Here is a 15,944-nt window from a genome sequence, read left to right on the forward strand (position 1 = left end):
ACCCTCACAAAACATGACTGAAGAAACCAGGTGCATGCAGTTGACAGTCATCACTCTTGTCCCTATCTAGGTTCTCTGAAGATGTCAGTTGAGAAGCAATAAAACCCTTTTCATTGCACCTTCTTGTAGATCTTGTGACCCCAGGACTCACTATCTACTACATTGCTTTGGGCCTTGTAACAACAAAGTGCCTGCTGTGATCTCAAACATTCCCCCAAACACGACCCATCCTATGATCTCTTGTCCTCTTTGTGACCTCTTCAATAACTCATCTTGGTTGATTGTTTGCTAATTATCTAATCATATGACTAAATTTACTCTATTCCCTCACACAGCTCTCTGGTGTTGAGAAAAACATCATCACCAAACTGGACAAACTTTGTCTTTTTAAGGATAAAAGACAAAACATTTCACCCTCTAACATCTCATTTCCCTGTTGTTCTGTCATGTAGCTTGTTTTAAATATTTAAAAACAGGATAATTGGGTTAATGTTGGTGCTTCTCTATCTTCTCTAATGTTGCTCTGTAAAGAGGTTTAATATTAATTATATGATTATATATCTTCTTCTTTTCCTTTGGGTTGTACCCTTTTAGGGGTCTCCAGAGTGAATCATGTGCCTCCATCTAACTCTGTCCTCTGCATCCTCTTCTCTCACACCAACTAACTTCATGTCCTCCCTCACTACATCCATAAATCTCCTCTTTGTTCTTCCTCTAGACCTCCTGCCTGGCAGCTCCAACCTCAGCATCCTTCTACCGATATATTCACAGTTTCTCCTCTGAACATGTCTAAACCACCTCAATCTGGCCTCTCTACATTTCCATCCTTATCTTTAATCACACCAACCTGTACAAATCCACCTCTCCCTCTTTAGTGTCCAACCTAACATACAAGTCCTCATACGCTCTTTGTTTGGCCTTTGCCACCTCTACCTTCACCTTATGCTGCATCTCCCTGTGCTCCTTGCTGGCTTTAATTTGCATAAATTCTGAGGTTTCTAGGCAGGTATCATTTGATGATACCATAGATGCCTTTGCTGCAAGGACGTTCAGACGTGTACAAATTAAATGAAAGATTTTAGTTCTACATTATAGTTTTATGTTGTCTTGTTTCCACATGTTGCCTCATTGTTTACAAGGCCCATTGTTACCAAATACATGTACAAAGTATTCACTGACCATAGCACCGTTTCAATTTATGTTGTTTCTATTGTTGTTTGTGTTATTTTATGTTATTTTAGTGTGTGTGTGTTTGTTTGTGTGTTTGATCAACAATTAAACCTTTAAGGTCAGTTTCATTATATCCTGGATGGAGCTCTGAGAACTGTATGACTAAGTGTAAGCTCCTGACAACACAGCAGGCTGAGAATGTGAATTATTAGATAAAATATTCAAGTTGATGAGCCTGAAGAAATTAATTGGTTAATTGGTTTAATTGGTGCAAACTAATGTTTCAACATCACTGTGTCTTCACAGAGTAAAATCATTAAAACATTAAAACACTAAACATTAGTAAAACCCAACATCTACATTTGATGGACTTGATGACCAATAAAAACAACTTTAATCTTTCAACCACTTTATATATCATAAAAGACATATGTTCAAAATCAAAACCAAATTTACAAAAACAGACAAAAACACAAAACTCAAACCTAAACTCATCACCTACAGGAAACATGACAAGTTAAGTTCTTCATTGTGGACTTTCTGGTTCGTCAGTAATGAAAGAAGAGACAGCAGAGCCTCAAACACAGATGATCATATCACTGCTTCTTCTTTCTGAGTATCTCACTCTTTATCTTACTCTGTCATTCTCTCCTTTCATCACATCATTTTTAGTCGTCTTTATTATATTTTTACAGTTGCTCAGTTCCCCAAAAGTAGTTTGTAGTTAAACATGAAGATCACTTGAGTCTCTTTAAAATGTTGTCAATTAAAATAATTTATTTCCTCAAAATAAACTGAAAATTGATAAGGAAGTTGACGTTTTACACAATTGTACATATTCTCATTCAGTTACAGTGAAGTCAAGTGGAACTTATGAAAAATCATTCTTGCATGTAAACAAGTTAAAAGGATGTAAATGAATGAGGATGGAAACTCAACAAGGAGCAAAAGCTCCTCTCACTGGTTCAAGTGGGAATTTACATCAATGGCAATGTTTGAATTAAAGAGGATTTAGAGGGGAGCACAGGAAAACATAATGAGGGTTAACAAGGAGAAAGCAAAAGTAACTACCTAGGAAATGGTACTGAGGGACTTCAAAATAAAAGCCAGGGGCAGGAAGTAAATCCAAGAACCAGGACCGAGACAGATATAGGTTTTGTTATCCAGCCAATTAATAAACTACTTATAATTAGAACATATGTAATATGTTATGACTCTCCAGTGACAGAGAACCATCAGTTGGTGTTAATGTTGTGGTTGATTGATTTTGATAGAAAGAGTTGAGGAGAGTGGAGATGAGTGTGTTTGAAGGAGGGACTCTGTCTTCTAGAGAAGTGACAAGTTCCTGGTTTGACAGTGAAGAAGGAAGAGAGGCTGCATTAAGTCATCAGAGCCTCAACATGGACGTTCATCACATTTTAATCTGCTTCTTCTTCCTCTGTGAGTATTTTTATTTTCTAGACTTATTTGGATTTTCTGAATGAGCTTTTTCTCTTAGTTTTAATGGAGGTTTAGTTTAGTCACACACACATCAGCATTGCTCTGTTTGTTCTGTCTCTTCCATGTCTCAATACTAAGCAGCATTAGTGCAACTTTTCTCCACTTGCTCTTCATCATAACCTAAGACTGTCACTGGGCGTCTGTCTGGACATGACTCACTTCTTAGTGAAAAATGGTGATAAATTGTTCCTCTTTAAATATGTCACTTATTTAAATTTACTCTGTTGTATAGTAGAAGAAGTTTGTCAATGTGAAAATATCAAAAATATAAATTATTTTCAAATCTTTACTACGGAAAATGAAAAATGAGTCTGTGTTCATGTCTCAGTTTCACTTTTGCGCCTTCTATCTTTAGCATTTTCTTTAGGTGTTTTCTGTCTATTCAGTGCTGCTAACACACAAAGTAAGTTCCTGTTCATGCTGCACACAAAGTGGTACTTCTGACTTTTTCATGGTGGGTTCCTCCCATACACAGCACACCACTTGTGTCTCATTTAGGTTAGTCCAGCGTCTTCTTCATGGGTTGTTGCTTGTCCAGCTGTTGTCCTCTGAGTTTCTCTAGCCCCTGCAGAACCCACATGGAAAAATAAAATTAATTTATTGATTGTACAACTGGATGAATGAAGAAATACCTGCAGTCTGTAAAGTAAAAGTATAACTACTTTTACTAACAAGTAAAAATGACTATAGTTGGTTGTCCAGGATGCTTCCTGAGCAGGTAAATAATAATTGTAGTCTGTGTGTTCACACATAACTTGTAACAGTAGTAGCTACAGGAAACACACATTTTAACACTGCAACTCATTCTCCACCTCACCCACCCAGCCCCAGCACATAATGTGGAAATCCTCAGTGACAACACCACAGCAGATTGACCTAAGTTCCATTATAAAGTTACAGTTATAAAGTTAATTATTAAACATTCCTGCTGTGACTCTAAAGTTACTTTACAAAATAAGAAGTAGATACAGTATATTCTACTCACTGACTCCATATGTTGATCAAAGGAATTGGTGCATTCACCCTCATACCAGAACAAATCTGACTCCAGATCAAAGAAATCACCTTGATTATCCTGCTCACTATTCTCTTCTTTTTACTTTGACTTTTTATCTACTTTTTATCTCTGTGTTTTCCTCTGTTCCCTTCTTGTAACTTACAAACTTGGAATCTCTGTTTTAGTCTGTAGTATGAACATCATTTGTCTACACACATCTGTTTCTCACCTGCTCACACCAACCGTCATCTGATTGGCTGTTCAAAACAACAAAAAATAAATGCCTCCTACAAATGTAACTAAACCCAAGGCCAAGGACCCAAAACCCAGATATTCCAGAGGAGTTTTACCACATAATGCTTAAAAATACACACATGCATTTGACTGGGAATGTGTTGTATTTGTGCAGAGTTCAGATTGTTTAACACTTTGTCTGCATGAAGGATTTCATGTTGTGGTTGATTGATTTTCATAGGGACCCACCCCCCAATGCACTGAGCTCCTTTCCTCCTCTTGACCCTCTCTCCTCTCCTCTCACCCCACAATTGTCACCACTGTATGACATTAACTCTGTGTGTTTTCTCCCATAGTTGTCTTTGTCCTTCTCTGTCTCCCTCTCTCTGTCCCTTTCTGCAGGTGTCCTCAGCTTTAAGCTGTGTGTCTTCCAGTGTGCAGCTACTGGTCCTAACAACCTGCCCGATGTTTTGGTGTTGCATTTGTTGATCTTTTTCTTTTCTCCCTTCACTTTCCACTCACCCCAACCGGTCAAGGCAGATGGCCGAACACCCTGAGCCTGGTTCTGCTGGAGGTTTCTTCCGTTAAAGGGAGTTTTTTCCTCTCCACTGTTGCCCAGAGCTTGATCAAGGGGAAATTGTTGGGTTTTCTCTATACATCTTTATAATCTTGACTTTATTCTGCAAAGTGCGTTGAGATGACCTTGTTGTAAATTGGTGTTGTATAAATAAAGTTGAATAAAATTGGGGGAAAAAAAGGCATTAAAATATTTTTGATCACAGATGGACCAATATCTACGGTATTTTAAAGATGGTTTAGTGAATTTCATCATTAATGACTCACCTGATCTCATAGATTCAACTGTTCCAGCTTAATTTCATGTAACATGAAATGAACAAACTGTACAGTCAAATACAGTCTAACAGAAAACTATGGTTGTGATATGCAACACATCTACAACATTGCAGCATTGTATTCTCATGCAAAGAGAAAACACTCAGGGCAAAATATGTGCAGGAACAGATATCAAACAAACGTTTGGGTCACTGCCCACATCTCCAGTTTGTCTAAAAGTTCAGCAGGTCTGGTCTTGTGATTGACAGCTGTTTGTCCCTAAAGAAAAATAAAACAGTTTGGACACATTCTCATTCAGTGTTTTTCTTTTTTTTTCTACAATGTAGAATAAATTTCAAGGACACATCTCAACATCAGCTTTTCTGAGAGGACACTTTATAAACCAGGCCTTCATGGTTTAATTGCTGCAAAGAAGCTGAGAGGGACCAGAAAGAAGATGAGAATTGCTTTAGACCAAGAAATACAAAAAAGAAATAGCTATTAGACCAGTAGAACATGTACGGTTTAGTCTGACGAGTCTGAACTTGGGGTTTGGTTTGGCTGCATTGTTCCACCTGCTGTGACTTTGTGGTGTAATATCTGCATGTCTGGTTCCCACTGTGAAGCATGGATGAGGTGATGGTGTGAGGTGTTAGTCAGTGATTTCTTCAAGGAGTTCAGGACACCTTCAGCCAGCATGTCTACTACAACATACTGTAGGATTTCCATTTAGTGAGACCAAGATTATTCTTTCAACAGGACAATGAGCGAGCATCAGGTGACCTGGCCTCCACAATCACCTGACTTGAACCCAAATGAGATGGTTTGAGAGTAGTTGCCAACAGAGTGATGGGAACTCAACCTTTCCAGGTCCCTGTCTCTCAAAGCTGGCTGAGACACAAAGTGGCCACTTTGAAGAATCTAACATTAAAACCCATTGGCTTTGTGTTTGATGTCAACAAAATAAACCCAAAAATTATTATATGAGCATATAGACTGACTCCCAACAAAAAAGCAGTGTGGAAAATCAGCCCAATCAGACAAGTGAAATTTAAACTGTCAAGTTTAACAATTTGTTTAACAGTTTGTGTTCAGCTAATATGTAAAATGATGGACCTGCTTAAAGGGAAATTTAAAGAAGAATCTTTAGCTACGTACATTGTTTTTAATCCAGTCTGAGATTTTGATCAGTTTCTTCTGACACGAGGCTGTTGAGCAACAATCTTCCTCTACACTGTTAAAATGTTTCAGAGTTGATGCACATCTTACTCTCCTTGTTTCATTTCATAGCACATGCAGTGAGCTGCCTGTTAATGTTATTACAGGTTGCACCAGCCTATTGAATATCTGTGTGGATATATGTAATGTGTACAGGACACAATTATTGAAAGAAGAACAAACAGACCAGCCCTCTCACACTGAGACAGACTGACCCACTAGGAGAATTCATGAGCTTCCTAGGTTGCAATTCACAAGCTACTACACTAAACCAATTAATAACTGTGATAGATAAAAATGATCACTGTAATGTTGACAAGCTTGAATGAGATCAACACATCTGTTGAGGAACATGTGATAATAACTGATTAGGAAAAGAAATCAAACCACAAATAGTGATCACATGAACACAATGACAGACTGAATGACTGAAGGGAAACAAAATGATCAACATCACTCAGTTACAACAGACTCAAAAAGGTGGATGAGAGAATTTGACATTTTCTAAATCTTTGACAGAATCAAAAAGTGTGACTGTGTGGAAATGTAAAACAGGAATCATCATCAGACTGTAGCATCTTACAGGAAGATAGTAACTATTGATTGTTCATCTTTTCAACAGCTCTGCAGGATGGAAACACTGGTCTCACCACTCATACAGGAACTGAAGGAGGAAACATCACAGTTAAATGCTCATTTTATTTCTCTGGAAGCAGGAAGTTGTTCTGTAAAGGAGACTGTACAACAGGAAACATTCTCATTGAAACAACCAGTAACAGAGCTCAGAGCGGCAGATACAGTATTGAATATAAAGAAGGATTTTTTCTATCAACTCAGACACTCATGTATGTGAGCATCACACAGCTGAACAAGTCTGACTCAGGATTGTACAGGTGTAGTTTGAACAGAATTCTGCCCAGATATTCAGATGATGTGTTTGAGATCATTGTCACAGAAGGTGAGTTTCTACTGAAAGTTCTGAAAATGTTCCTTCATGTCTGTGAAGCTGTGAGAAAACTGACTGTTCTCTGACAGCTTCTCATGTTACGAATAAGCAGGTAAAATAAGTGCTGCATCTTTTCATCATTAACAGTAAAAACAACCTAAACAACTAACAGCTAATGTTCTACATGAATCAGCACAAGAGCAGGTGTTACCACTTCCAATCTCCTGTTAGTGGCTTATTCAGAAACATTGGTACATTTGCTGAACCTCTGTCAACATGTGTGGATGATCAAAAACTAGAACTTCACCAACACAACCACACACCAAGCAAACACAACACAAAATGTAACAAGCAGCTAAAAAGAATGATTTACTCATCTACCAGCAAGAACTAGTCAGCTCCACATCCATCTTGTTTCCTTTTCTCTCTTTTAGCTCTCACTAACCAGTAACAGCCAGTCTGATGTTCTTCTCTGCACAGTCTCCTCAAACGTTGTTTTCTTGCTGCATCTGTGATGTTTAGTGAACACCTATGGATGAACTCCATGAATGGATGTATTACAAGAATACTGAGCTACAGTAATCTCACAATTGAGGCCTGTTGTCAGGACGACAGAAAAGCAGTTCATCTTATTAACATCATGAGGAAAACAGCATCTCCTCTGGATCATTATCTGATTGTTTCATTGTTCACAGCTTCAACCTCTTCACCACCAAGCACAGCTCTCCAACCTTCAACAACATCATGTACATTCTCTTCATTATCATCATCATCTTCACCATCATCATCTTCACCATTTTCATCAACACAGAGTTTAAGCTCCAGTTCAGGAAGATTCACAACTTCATCCTCCACTGAAACCTACAAACAGCCTGAAACAGGATCATCAGGTACATTTAAAGCTCCCTCTATAATAGACATAGTGTTACTCAGCACAGAAACATGAACATGACCCTCAGTGACAGTTGCTGTAGACCTGATACAATGATGCACTAAAGAAAGTAAAAAGTAAAAATGCTACACTACAATATCAGAGCATTATGATGTAAAATTCATACTGTGATTTGTCGGCTGTTTCTCTTTTTACTAAGAATCTGGATCTGCAGAGTAACTCAAGGAATCAAATGTAGTGGAGTAAAAAGTTGAACATTTCCTTCTGAAGTGTAAAGGACTAGAAGTACAATATAACAGGAAGCAGAGAGTTTACCAGCAAGTACTGAAGCAGACGTCTTTAACAAAACAAAGACTAAGGAAAGATGTCGTTAAGATCCGGATGTGAAGCCTGTTTCACACTAGTTAGACTTTTCCTAGAAAAACTAGAAACTAGAAACTAGAAAAACCTGTTTTAAATGTTCCCGTGTTTACATACAAGTTAGCAGGATATTGTAATGGGAGTGTAGGAGTGGAATATCTTCTTCTTCTTCTTTTCCTTTGGGCTGCTCCCTTTCAGGTGTCGCCACAGCGAATCATGTGCCTCCATCTAACTCTATCCTCTGCATCCTCTTCACTCACACCAACTAACTTCATGTCCTCCCTCACTACATCCATAAATCTCCTCTTTGTTCTTCCTCTAGACCTCCTGCCTGGCAGCTCCAACCTCAGCATCCTTCTACCGATATATTCACAGTTTCTCCTCTGAACGTGTCCAAACCACCTCAATCTGTCCTCTCTGACTTTATCTCCAAAACATCTACCATGAGCTGTCCCTCTGATGTCCTCATTCCTGATCCTGTCCATCCTCGTCACTCCCAAATAGAACCTCAACATCTTAAGCTCTGCTACCTCCAGCTCTGCCTCCTGTCTTTTCTTCAGTGCCACTGTCTCTAAGCCGAACAACATCTCTGGTCTCACCACCGTGTTAAACACCTTTCCTTTCATTCTCACTGATACTCTTTTATCACACAACACACCTGACACTTTTCTCCACCCGTTCCAACCTGCTTGCACTCGCCTCTTCACCTCTTTTCCACACTCACCGTTGCTCTGAACCGTTGACCCTAAGTACTTAAAGTCCTGCACCTTCTTCACCTCTGCTCCCTGTAACCTCACCATTCCACCTGGGTCCCTCTCATTGACACACATGTATTCTGTCTTGCTAAGCTTCATTCCTCTGTTTTCCAGAGCAGACCTCCACCTCTCTAGATTTTCTTCCACCTGCTCCCTGCTCTCACTACAAATAACAATGTCATCTGCAAACATCATAGTCCAGGGAGATTCTTGTCTAACCTCATCTGTCAGTCTGTCCATCACCAGAGCAAACAAGAAGGGGCTCAAAGCCGATCCTTGATGCAGACCCACCTCCACCTTGAACTCCTCTGTCACACCTACAGCACACCTCACCACTGTCTTACAGCTCTCATACATGTCCTGCACCACTCTAACATACTTCTCTGCCACTCCAGACGTCCTCATACAATACCACAGCTCCTCTCTCGGCACCCTGTCATACGCTTTTTCTAAATCTATGAAGACACAATGCAACTCCCTATGACCTTCTCTGTACTTCTCCATCAGCGTCCTCAAAGCAAATACTGCATCTGTTGGACTCTTTCTAGGCATGAAACCATATTGCTGCTCACAAATGTTCACCTCTGCCCTTAGCCGAGCTTCCACTACTCTTTCCCACAACTTCATTGTGTGACTCATCAGCTTTATTCCTCTGTAGTTGCCACAGCTCTGCACATCTCCCTTGTTCTTAAAAATTGGTACCAGTACACTTTTCCTCCAGTCCTCAGCATCCTCTCACTCTCCAAGATCTTGTTAAACAAACTAGTCAAAAACTCTACTGCCACCTCTCCTAGACACTTCCATACCTCCACAGGTTTGTCATCAGGACCAACTGCCTTTCCGCTCTTCATCCTCTTCAATGTCCTCCTCACTTCACTCTTACTAATCTTTGCTACTTCCTGCTCCACACCAGTCACCTCTTCTACTCTTCGTTCCCTTTCATTTTCCTCGTTCATCAACTCTTCAAAGTTCTCCTTCCATCTTCCCATCACACTCCTGGCACCTGTCAATACATTTCCATCCTTATCTTTAATCACACTAACCTGCTGCACATCCTTTCCATCTCTATCTCTTTGTCTGGCCAACCTGTACAAATCCACCTCTCCCTCTTTAGTGTCCAACCTAGCATACAAGTCCTCATATGCTCTTTGTTTGGCCTTTGCCACCTCTATCTTCACCTTACGCTGTATCTCCCTGTACTCCTGTCTACTCTCTTCAGTCCTCTCAGTGTCCCACTTCTTCTTAGCTAACCTCTTTCTCTGTATACACTCCTGAACTTCCTCGTTCCACCACCAAGTCTCCTTGTCCGCTTTCCTCTTTCCAGATGACACACCGAGTACCCTCCTACCTGTCTCCCTGATCAAATTAGCTGTAGTAGTCCAGTCATCTGGAAGCACCTCCAAACCACCCAGAGTCTGTCTCAGCTCCTCTCTGAAAACTAAACGACATTCTTCCTTTTTCAACTTCCACCACTTTGTCCTCTGCTCTGCCTTAGTCCTCCTTATCTTCCTCACCACCAGTATCATTTTACACACCACCATCCTGTGTTGTCTGGCTACACTCTCCCCTACCAATACTTTACAGTCACTGATCTCTTTCAGATTACAACGTCTACACAAGATGTAGTCTACCTGAGTGCTTCTCCCTCCGCTCTTGTACGTCACCCTATGTTCCTGCCTCTTCTGAAAGAAAGTGTTTACTACAGCCATTTCCATCCTCTTTGCAAAGTCAACCACCATCTGACCTTCTGCATTCCTGTCCTGAACACCAAACCTGCCCATAACTGTCTCATCACCTCTGTTCCCTTCACCTACATGCCCATTGAAATCTGCACCAATGACAACTCTCTCACCTCTGGAGATGCTCTGCATCACTTCATCTAACTCACTCCAGAATTTCTCCTTCTCTTCTAACTCACATCCTACCTGTGGGGCATAACCACTCACAACATTGAACATCACCCCTTCAACTTCCAGCTTCAGACTCATCAACCTGTCTGATACTCTTTTCACCTCTAGAACATTCCTCACAAACTCCTCTTTCAATATAACTCCATTTCTCCTCCTATCTGACCCATGGTAAAACAACTTAAACCCTGCTCCTAAGCTTCTAGCCTTGCTACCTTTCCACCTGGTCTCCTGGACACACAGTATGTCCACCATGTAGGAGTGGAATATAATAAAGTGTTAAACATACAGTATCATCTCAGGCCTGTAGCAGAGCTGAAATGATGTGGCTCATCAGTCTGGTTCAGGATGTCTCCTTAGGTGAAGAAGAACCAACTACGATGTCCTCACTGCTGTGTATTTCCATCAATCTACTGCAGTTTTCACAACCTCCCCCTCTACTTTTTACTTGATCCACAACATTGTTACAAAATCCCAAATGTTAATGTTTGTTACTTTGTGCAGCTGCTAAGTAGTTGTGTTTAATCTGTGTGTGAAAGTATGTTGTCTTCTAGTGAGTAACATGAATGCAGTATTTGTACTTTTACTCTGTGATCACTGCAGCAAAACATCGTTGCTGTTGTACATTTGCAGAGCTGTATAATGACTATGATAAATCACTGTGCAGCATTTTGGCATCTGACGAGTCTTCAAACTTCCACATGGGTCTCACTGCTAACACGACTCCTTGTACTGTGTTAAGGCAGAGCTGTTTTTGATCTGTATGTCTGAGGCAGAGAGGGGCTTTAAATGATGTCTTAGATGTGTTAGATAAGCTTAGTGCAGGTTACACAGTTTGACAAAACTAACAAACGTAGATAGAATGTGACACTGACATCATGCAGACGACATTGTGATCTGTGCTTTCTGTTTACTGTGTCTAATACAGTTGTTTGAATGAGTTACCAGCATATCATCTAAAAAAAAGTCCTATCAATTATTTACATTTTATGGAGATGGGAAGAGACAAGTGGAAGAAAATGGATCCTACCCAGAGACATTAAATCTCACAAGATGGTGCATCTGTCCCCTAACAGTTACCAAGTTCATATTGTCATTAACTTGACAGTGCTGCTTCAAACGGTCCTGTAGAAATTCAATCCAGACAATATGTCACAATGAAACATGAAGTTTCAGAGTAAAACAAACTGGTTTTACTGTTAATTCTGCCACAGGTGCAGCGCTGGTTATCAGTCTGATTCTGGTCTTCATGATCATCATATTATCAGTGGCTGTGCTGATATTCTGCAGGAAGAGGAGCAGTAAATTCAAAGGTGCACACACACACACACACACACACACACACACACACAGAAAAGAGCTGGAATCTGGAATCTAAGGCATGAAGACTTTCAGAGTTGGGGCCTCTGAGCAACTATCATAAGAAGGAATCAGGTACCAACTTGTAATCTGTTACCCAGTTCTACTAAATACATCCATGATGTGCACAGGATGGTCTGGGTAGATGAACGGGTTAATAAATGCAAAACGTACAGATATGGAAAACAACTTTAGATTGTGTTTCTAACTAGAGGATTTAGTTTCTTTTAACCTGTTTCACAGTTGTGTGTTGATAATCAGAACCATGATGTCAATGGTACAGTGATCTATTTCAATTCAAATCATTGCTTTATTATTGTAACCATGGTGATGAAGTTGTAGTACAGCTGCTGTGGCTCATATCAGAGGGTTGGGACTAACTATCTACATTATGACTGTTTAGGTTGAATGGAAAATGTCATAATGCAACATGTACAGAGCTGTTCCACTTTTGATGTAGTGCTTAAAAAAGTACAGTGTTTTTTCTTTCTTCAACCAGCACAAAATTGAAATTAGAATTTCTGAAGCTTTAGTCTGAGCTGATGTGTTTTTAAGTCTCTGAACCATGTTTTTCAGGAAGTCCTGTGGAAACAGTGTATGATAATGTTAGAGAGGTGAGTCTGAATAAATCCTATCATCAGTAATATTTGTTAAAACCAGCTGATACATATCAAACCTTTCTCCTCCTACAGTCCAGCAGAGTGTATGAAGAGGTCAGAGATCCTGTGGAAGCGTCTACAGTTTACACTTTGATCCATCAAGATGAGGTCAGGACCACCGATATATACAGCTTGGCCACTGACACCTGTGCTCAGGATGTAAGTATGTAAAAAAAAAAAAAGCTTTTGGACCAGAACATTGTTTAAGCCCAGACCTGAGGATTGTAGTTAGAAATAAGCTAATTGTCTTCTCTTTTGCCTTAATAACACTTAGCAGCACTTCTCAAAGTCACAAAAACCTTAAAAGTGAAAAGAATAAAAATAATATTATTAGCAGATGTAAAACTAAAACTTACATTACACAAATTACACCAATATTACAGATTAAGAAAAAGTCAAAACAAGTGAGTTTGAGGAAGAGATTTAAGAAGACTGAGTTCACCTGTGACAGATACAAGCAGATACAGTCTGATCATTCAAAGCTCCTGTATGTCTCACTGGGGGCCTCAGTTAAAGCCCTCTGGGATGTTCCTCCTCTAACAGGCTGTTTATGCTGATGGCTTATACAACAGAATATTCCTTTATTCATTTACAAGGGCACATGTCATAATGAATGAATACAATTTGAAATACACGTTACCAACAATAAGTTCAAATAAACAATAGTTTAGGTTTTGGATACAGCTTAACATTACAAAGTGCAGTAGTTGAGGTCAAGGTAACAGTTTAAAAACACAAGCACTGTCCAAAGGACTCTCGTTGTTTGGTGATTAGGAAAGAACAGAAGGTTTCAAGTGAAATGACTTCTGTTTGGAGATTATTCCAATCAGAGGGGGCAGCAAAACTGAATGCTCCCCAATGCTTCCCCAGTTCAGTCCAAAGATTTAGATTTAGTCAGATTTATCAGTGAATCTCTGACTGAAAGGTTCCACTGTTTTGAACAGACAGAGCGAGGAGGAAAGAAAGTGTTGCAATTAAGTCCATGTAATCATCTAAACGTTAAGCAACAGCTTAAGCAAAACACAAGAAGAACAACATAGTGTGTCCAGTCCAGTGCAGTGAAGAGTCTTCAGAGCTCTACATTGGAGAAACCAACAATATCACTATCAGGAGAAGCAAGACTTCAGAACCAGAATCAGCAGTGTATCTACACCTAAAGGACACTTGTTTGAGGTCAACAATGTAACCACTTAGGACCCAAACACAATTTGTCTCCCATTTATCATGCACACATCCATCTGGGGATTCCACACCTAACAATCCCTCCTAGAAGGATGATGGATGGTGATCATTACAATCCCATGACTCTGTCCTACTCTCACCTTCTCTATTATTCAGCTAACAAGCCTATTTAGGCAACCTGGAGGATAGAACTGGGTGCCCTAGCCCACTTTCCGTCGGGGTGAAAAGGTGGTTGGACAAGTAGGAAAATGTTTTAAAAAGCACATGACTTAACCTCCTGATAACTACACCTGGATGACTTAACACCTTCACTAACATCTGATAAGAAATGCTGTTGTTACGCATTGTATGACCCAATAGTAGCATGTATGGAATAAAAAGAAGAGGTTCTAGGACTGACCCTTGCAGTATTTTACAGGTCTGTACCAGATCTTTATCAACCCATTGAGAGCAGCTACACACCCAGTTTTGTAGCCTTTGAAGCAACACTCCATGATCCTCAGTAGACAATGCAGCAGTAACATCAAGTAGGACTAAGACTGAAATAAACTTTTTTTTTACTTCTCATAATATCTGGAGATTCAGGTCAGGATATTCTCTGCAGTTGGTCTAAACAAAGTATCCTGTAGAAATCGCAGCATTTTATTTACAGCACAACAAACAGCCTATGCAAAAAAGAAGAAGTGAAAGAAGTCAGTGGCTAATTGTGAGGGTTGATTAATTTATACTTTAATAACAGCATTAAAATAAATGATATGTGATGATGCTCATCTAACAAAACAGAGAAAAACTAAAACTATCAGACTGCTGCAGTGCAGCTTCCTGTTCTGGTGGTTGTGACTCAGCTGGTGTAACAGTCCTTCACAAACCACAGGGTCAGTGTTTGACGTCCACTTCCTCTTGGCTACATGTCAAAGTGTCCCTGGACAAGACACTGAACACACAGTTGCCTCTAGTGTCTGCTCATTACTTGTAAGCTGCTTTGGATAAAAGCATCTGCTAAATGGCTAATGTGGCTTCCTGACTCTTAAGTATAAGTCAAGACAAGATGAACTTAAATAAAGTTTTAAACACATGTGACAGTGATTAAGAGCTAATTTCTGACCTGTGTTTTTTACATTTCAGACTGAAGACAATTCTGGTAACTTAGTCTACTCCGAGGTGGACGTTCCTAAAAGAGAAGCCAGCTCCCCCTGTGCTGACACAGACAAAGTTGTCTACTCTGAACCTCGGGTAGAAGCGAGTTCTCGCAGCCTCCCTGAAGATGCTTCACCTCCTCTCTACTCTGTTGCTTTACCTCAGGAGAAACTTCTTTGCTAATGTAGCTACATTCACTCTCTCACAGACTCAGCGTTGTACTAGATGTAGTCTTCATTCTTTTTTATATATTATTTATATGGTATAAGTTATAACTCTCTCTTTTGTAGGATACAGTGTGTTGTCATGTGCCATTCAAAGTTAAATATCAAGACTAAATTGTATCATAACATACAGCACTTTTTGGCTGAGCAGGACAAATCTCTGTACATACAGACAAATCTCCCAGACGACAGGACAGAAGCAATAATCCACGTGTAAAAAAAACAGCCAGTTGTGAGTCTTTCCACCTCTTTTAGTTAAAAACTGTGTTTTCTCTGATAACTAGATATTTACATCTAGTTGTTGGAGTGAATACATTTGTACATTATTTTACATACACAATTACAGATTTGTGTACAGACACACAAGTCTGATTTCAAGTCTGATTTATAATTTTGTTTTGATGCATATTGCGCATTTTCTGTTAATCCAATAAACCTCATTTCACTACTGAAATATTACTGTGTCCTTCAGTTATTTGATAGATAAAAATGAAATTGATGATGCAAACACCCAAATATTTATAAATGAAACTTCCTAAACTTTTGCATACAACTGTATTTACCAGCAGT

At 39.6% G+C, this 15,944-nt stretch overlaps 1 protein-coding gene across 1 annotated transcript; it reads left to right on the forward strand.

Moving 5' to 3' along the window:
* The first annotated feature begins 1,698 nt into the window (after window positions 1–1,698).
* On the forward strand, window positions 1,699–15,401 carry LOC137100444 (uncharacterized). The gene is made up of 7 exons (XM_067478283.1): window positions 1,699–2,610; window positions 6,576–6,911; window positions 7,595–7,789; window positions 12,028–12,126; window positions 12,749–12,786; window positions 12,865–12,990; window positions 15,139–15,401. Exons 1-7 carry the CDS (start codon window positions 2,466–2,468, stop codon window positions 15,331–15,333), a joined length of 1,134 nt encoding a protein of 377 aa, XP_067334384.1. The 5' UTR covers window positions 1,699–2,465; the 3' UTR covers window positions 15,334–15,401.
* Window positions 15,402–15,944: the final 543 nt, after the last annotated feature.

The sequence above is a fragment of the Channa argus genome, chromosome 1, assembly GCF_033026475.1.
Source record: "Channa argus isolate prfri chromosome 1, Channa argus male v1.0, whole genome shotgun sequence".
Lineage (NCBI taxonomy): Eukaryota > Metazoa > Chordata > Actinopteri > Anabantiformes > Channidae > Channa > Channa argus.

What these genes read in the sequence shown, in the direction of transcription:
- LOC137100444 (XM_067478283.1), top strand. Translation starts at nt 2,466, where the DNA reads ATGAGTGTGTTTGAAGGAGGGACTCTGTCTTCTAGAGAAGTGACAAGT. An exon ending in AATCTGCTTCTTCTTCCTCT is followed by an intron (nt 2,611 to 6,575) that starts GTGAGTATTTTT and finishes TCTTTTCAACAG; the next exon opens with CTCTGCAGGATGGAAACACT. An exon ending in CTGACACCTGTGCTCAGGAT is followed by an intron (nt 12,991 to 15,138) that starts GTAAGTATGTAA and finishes TTTACATTTCAG; the next exon opens with ACTGAAGACAATTCTGGTAA.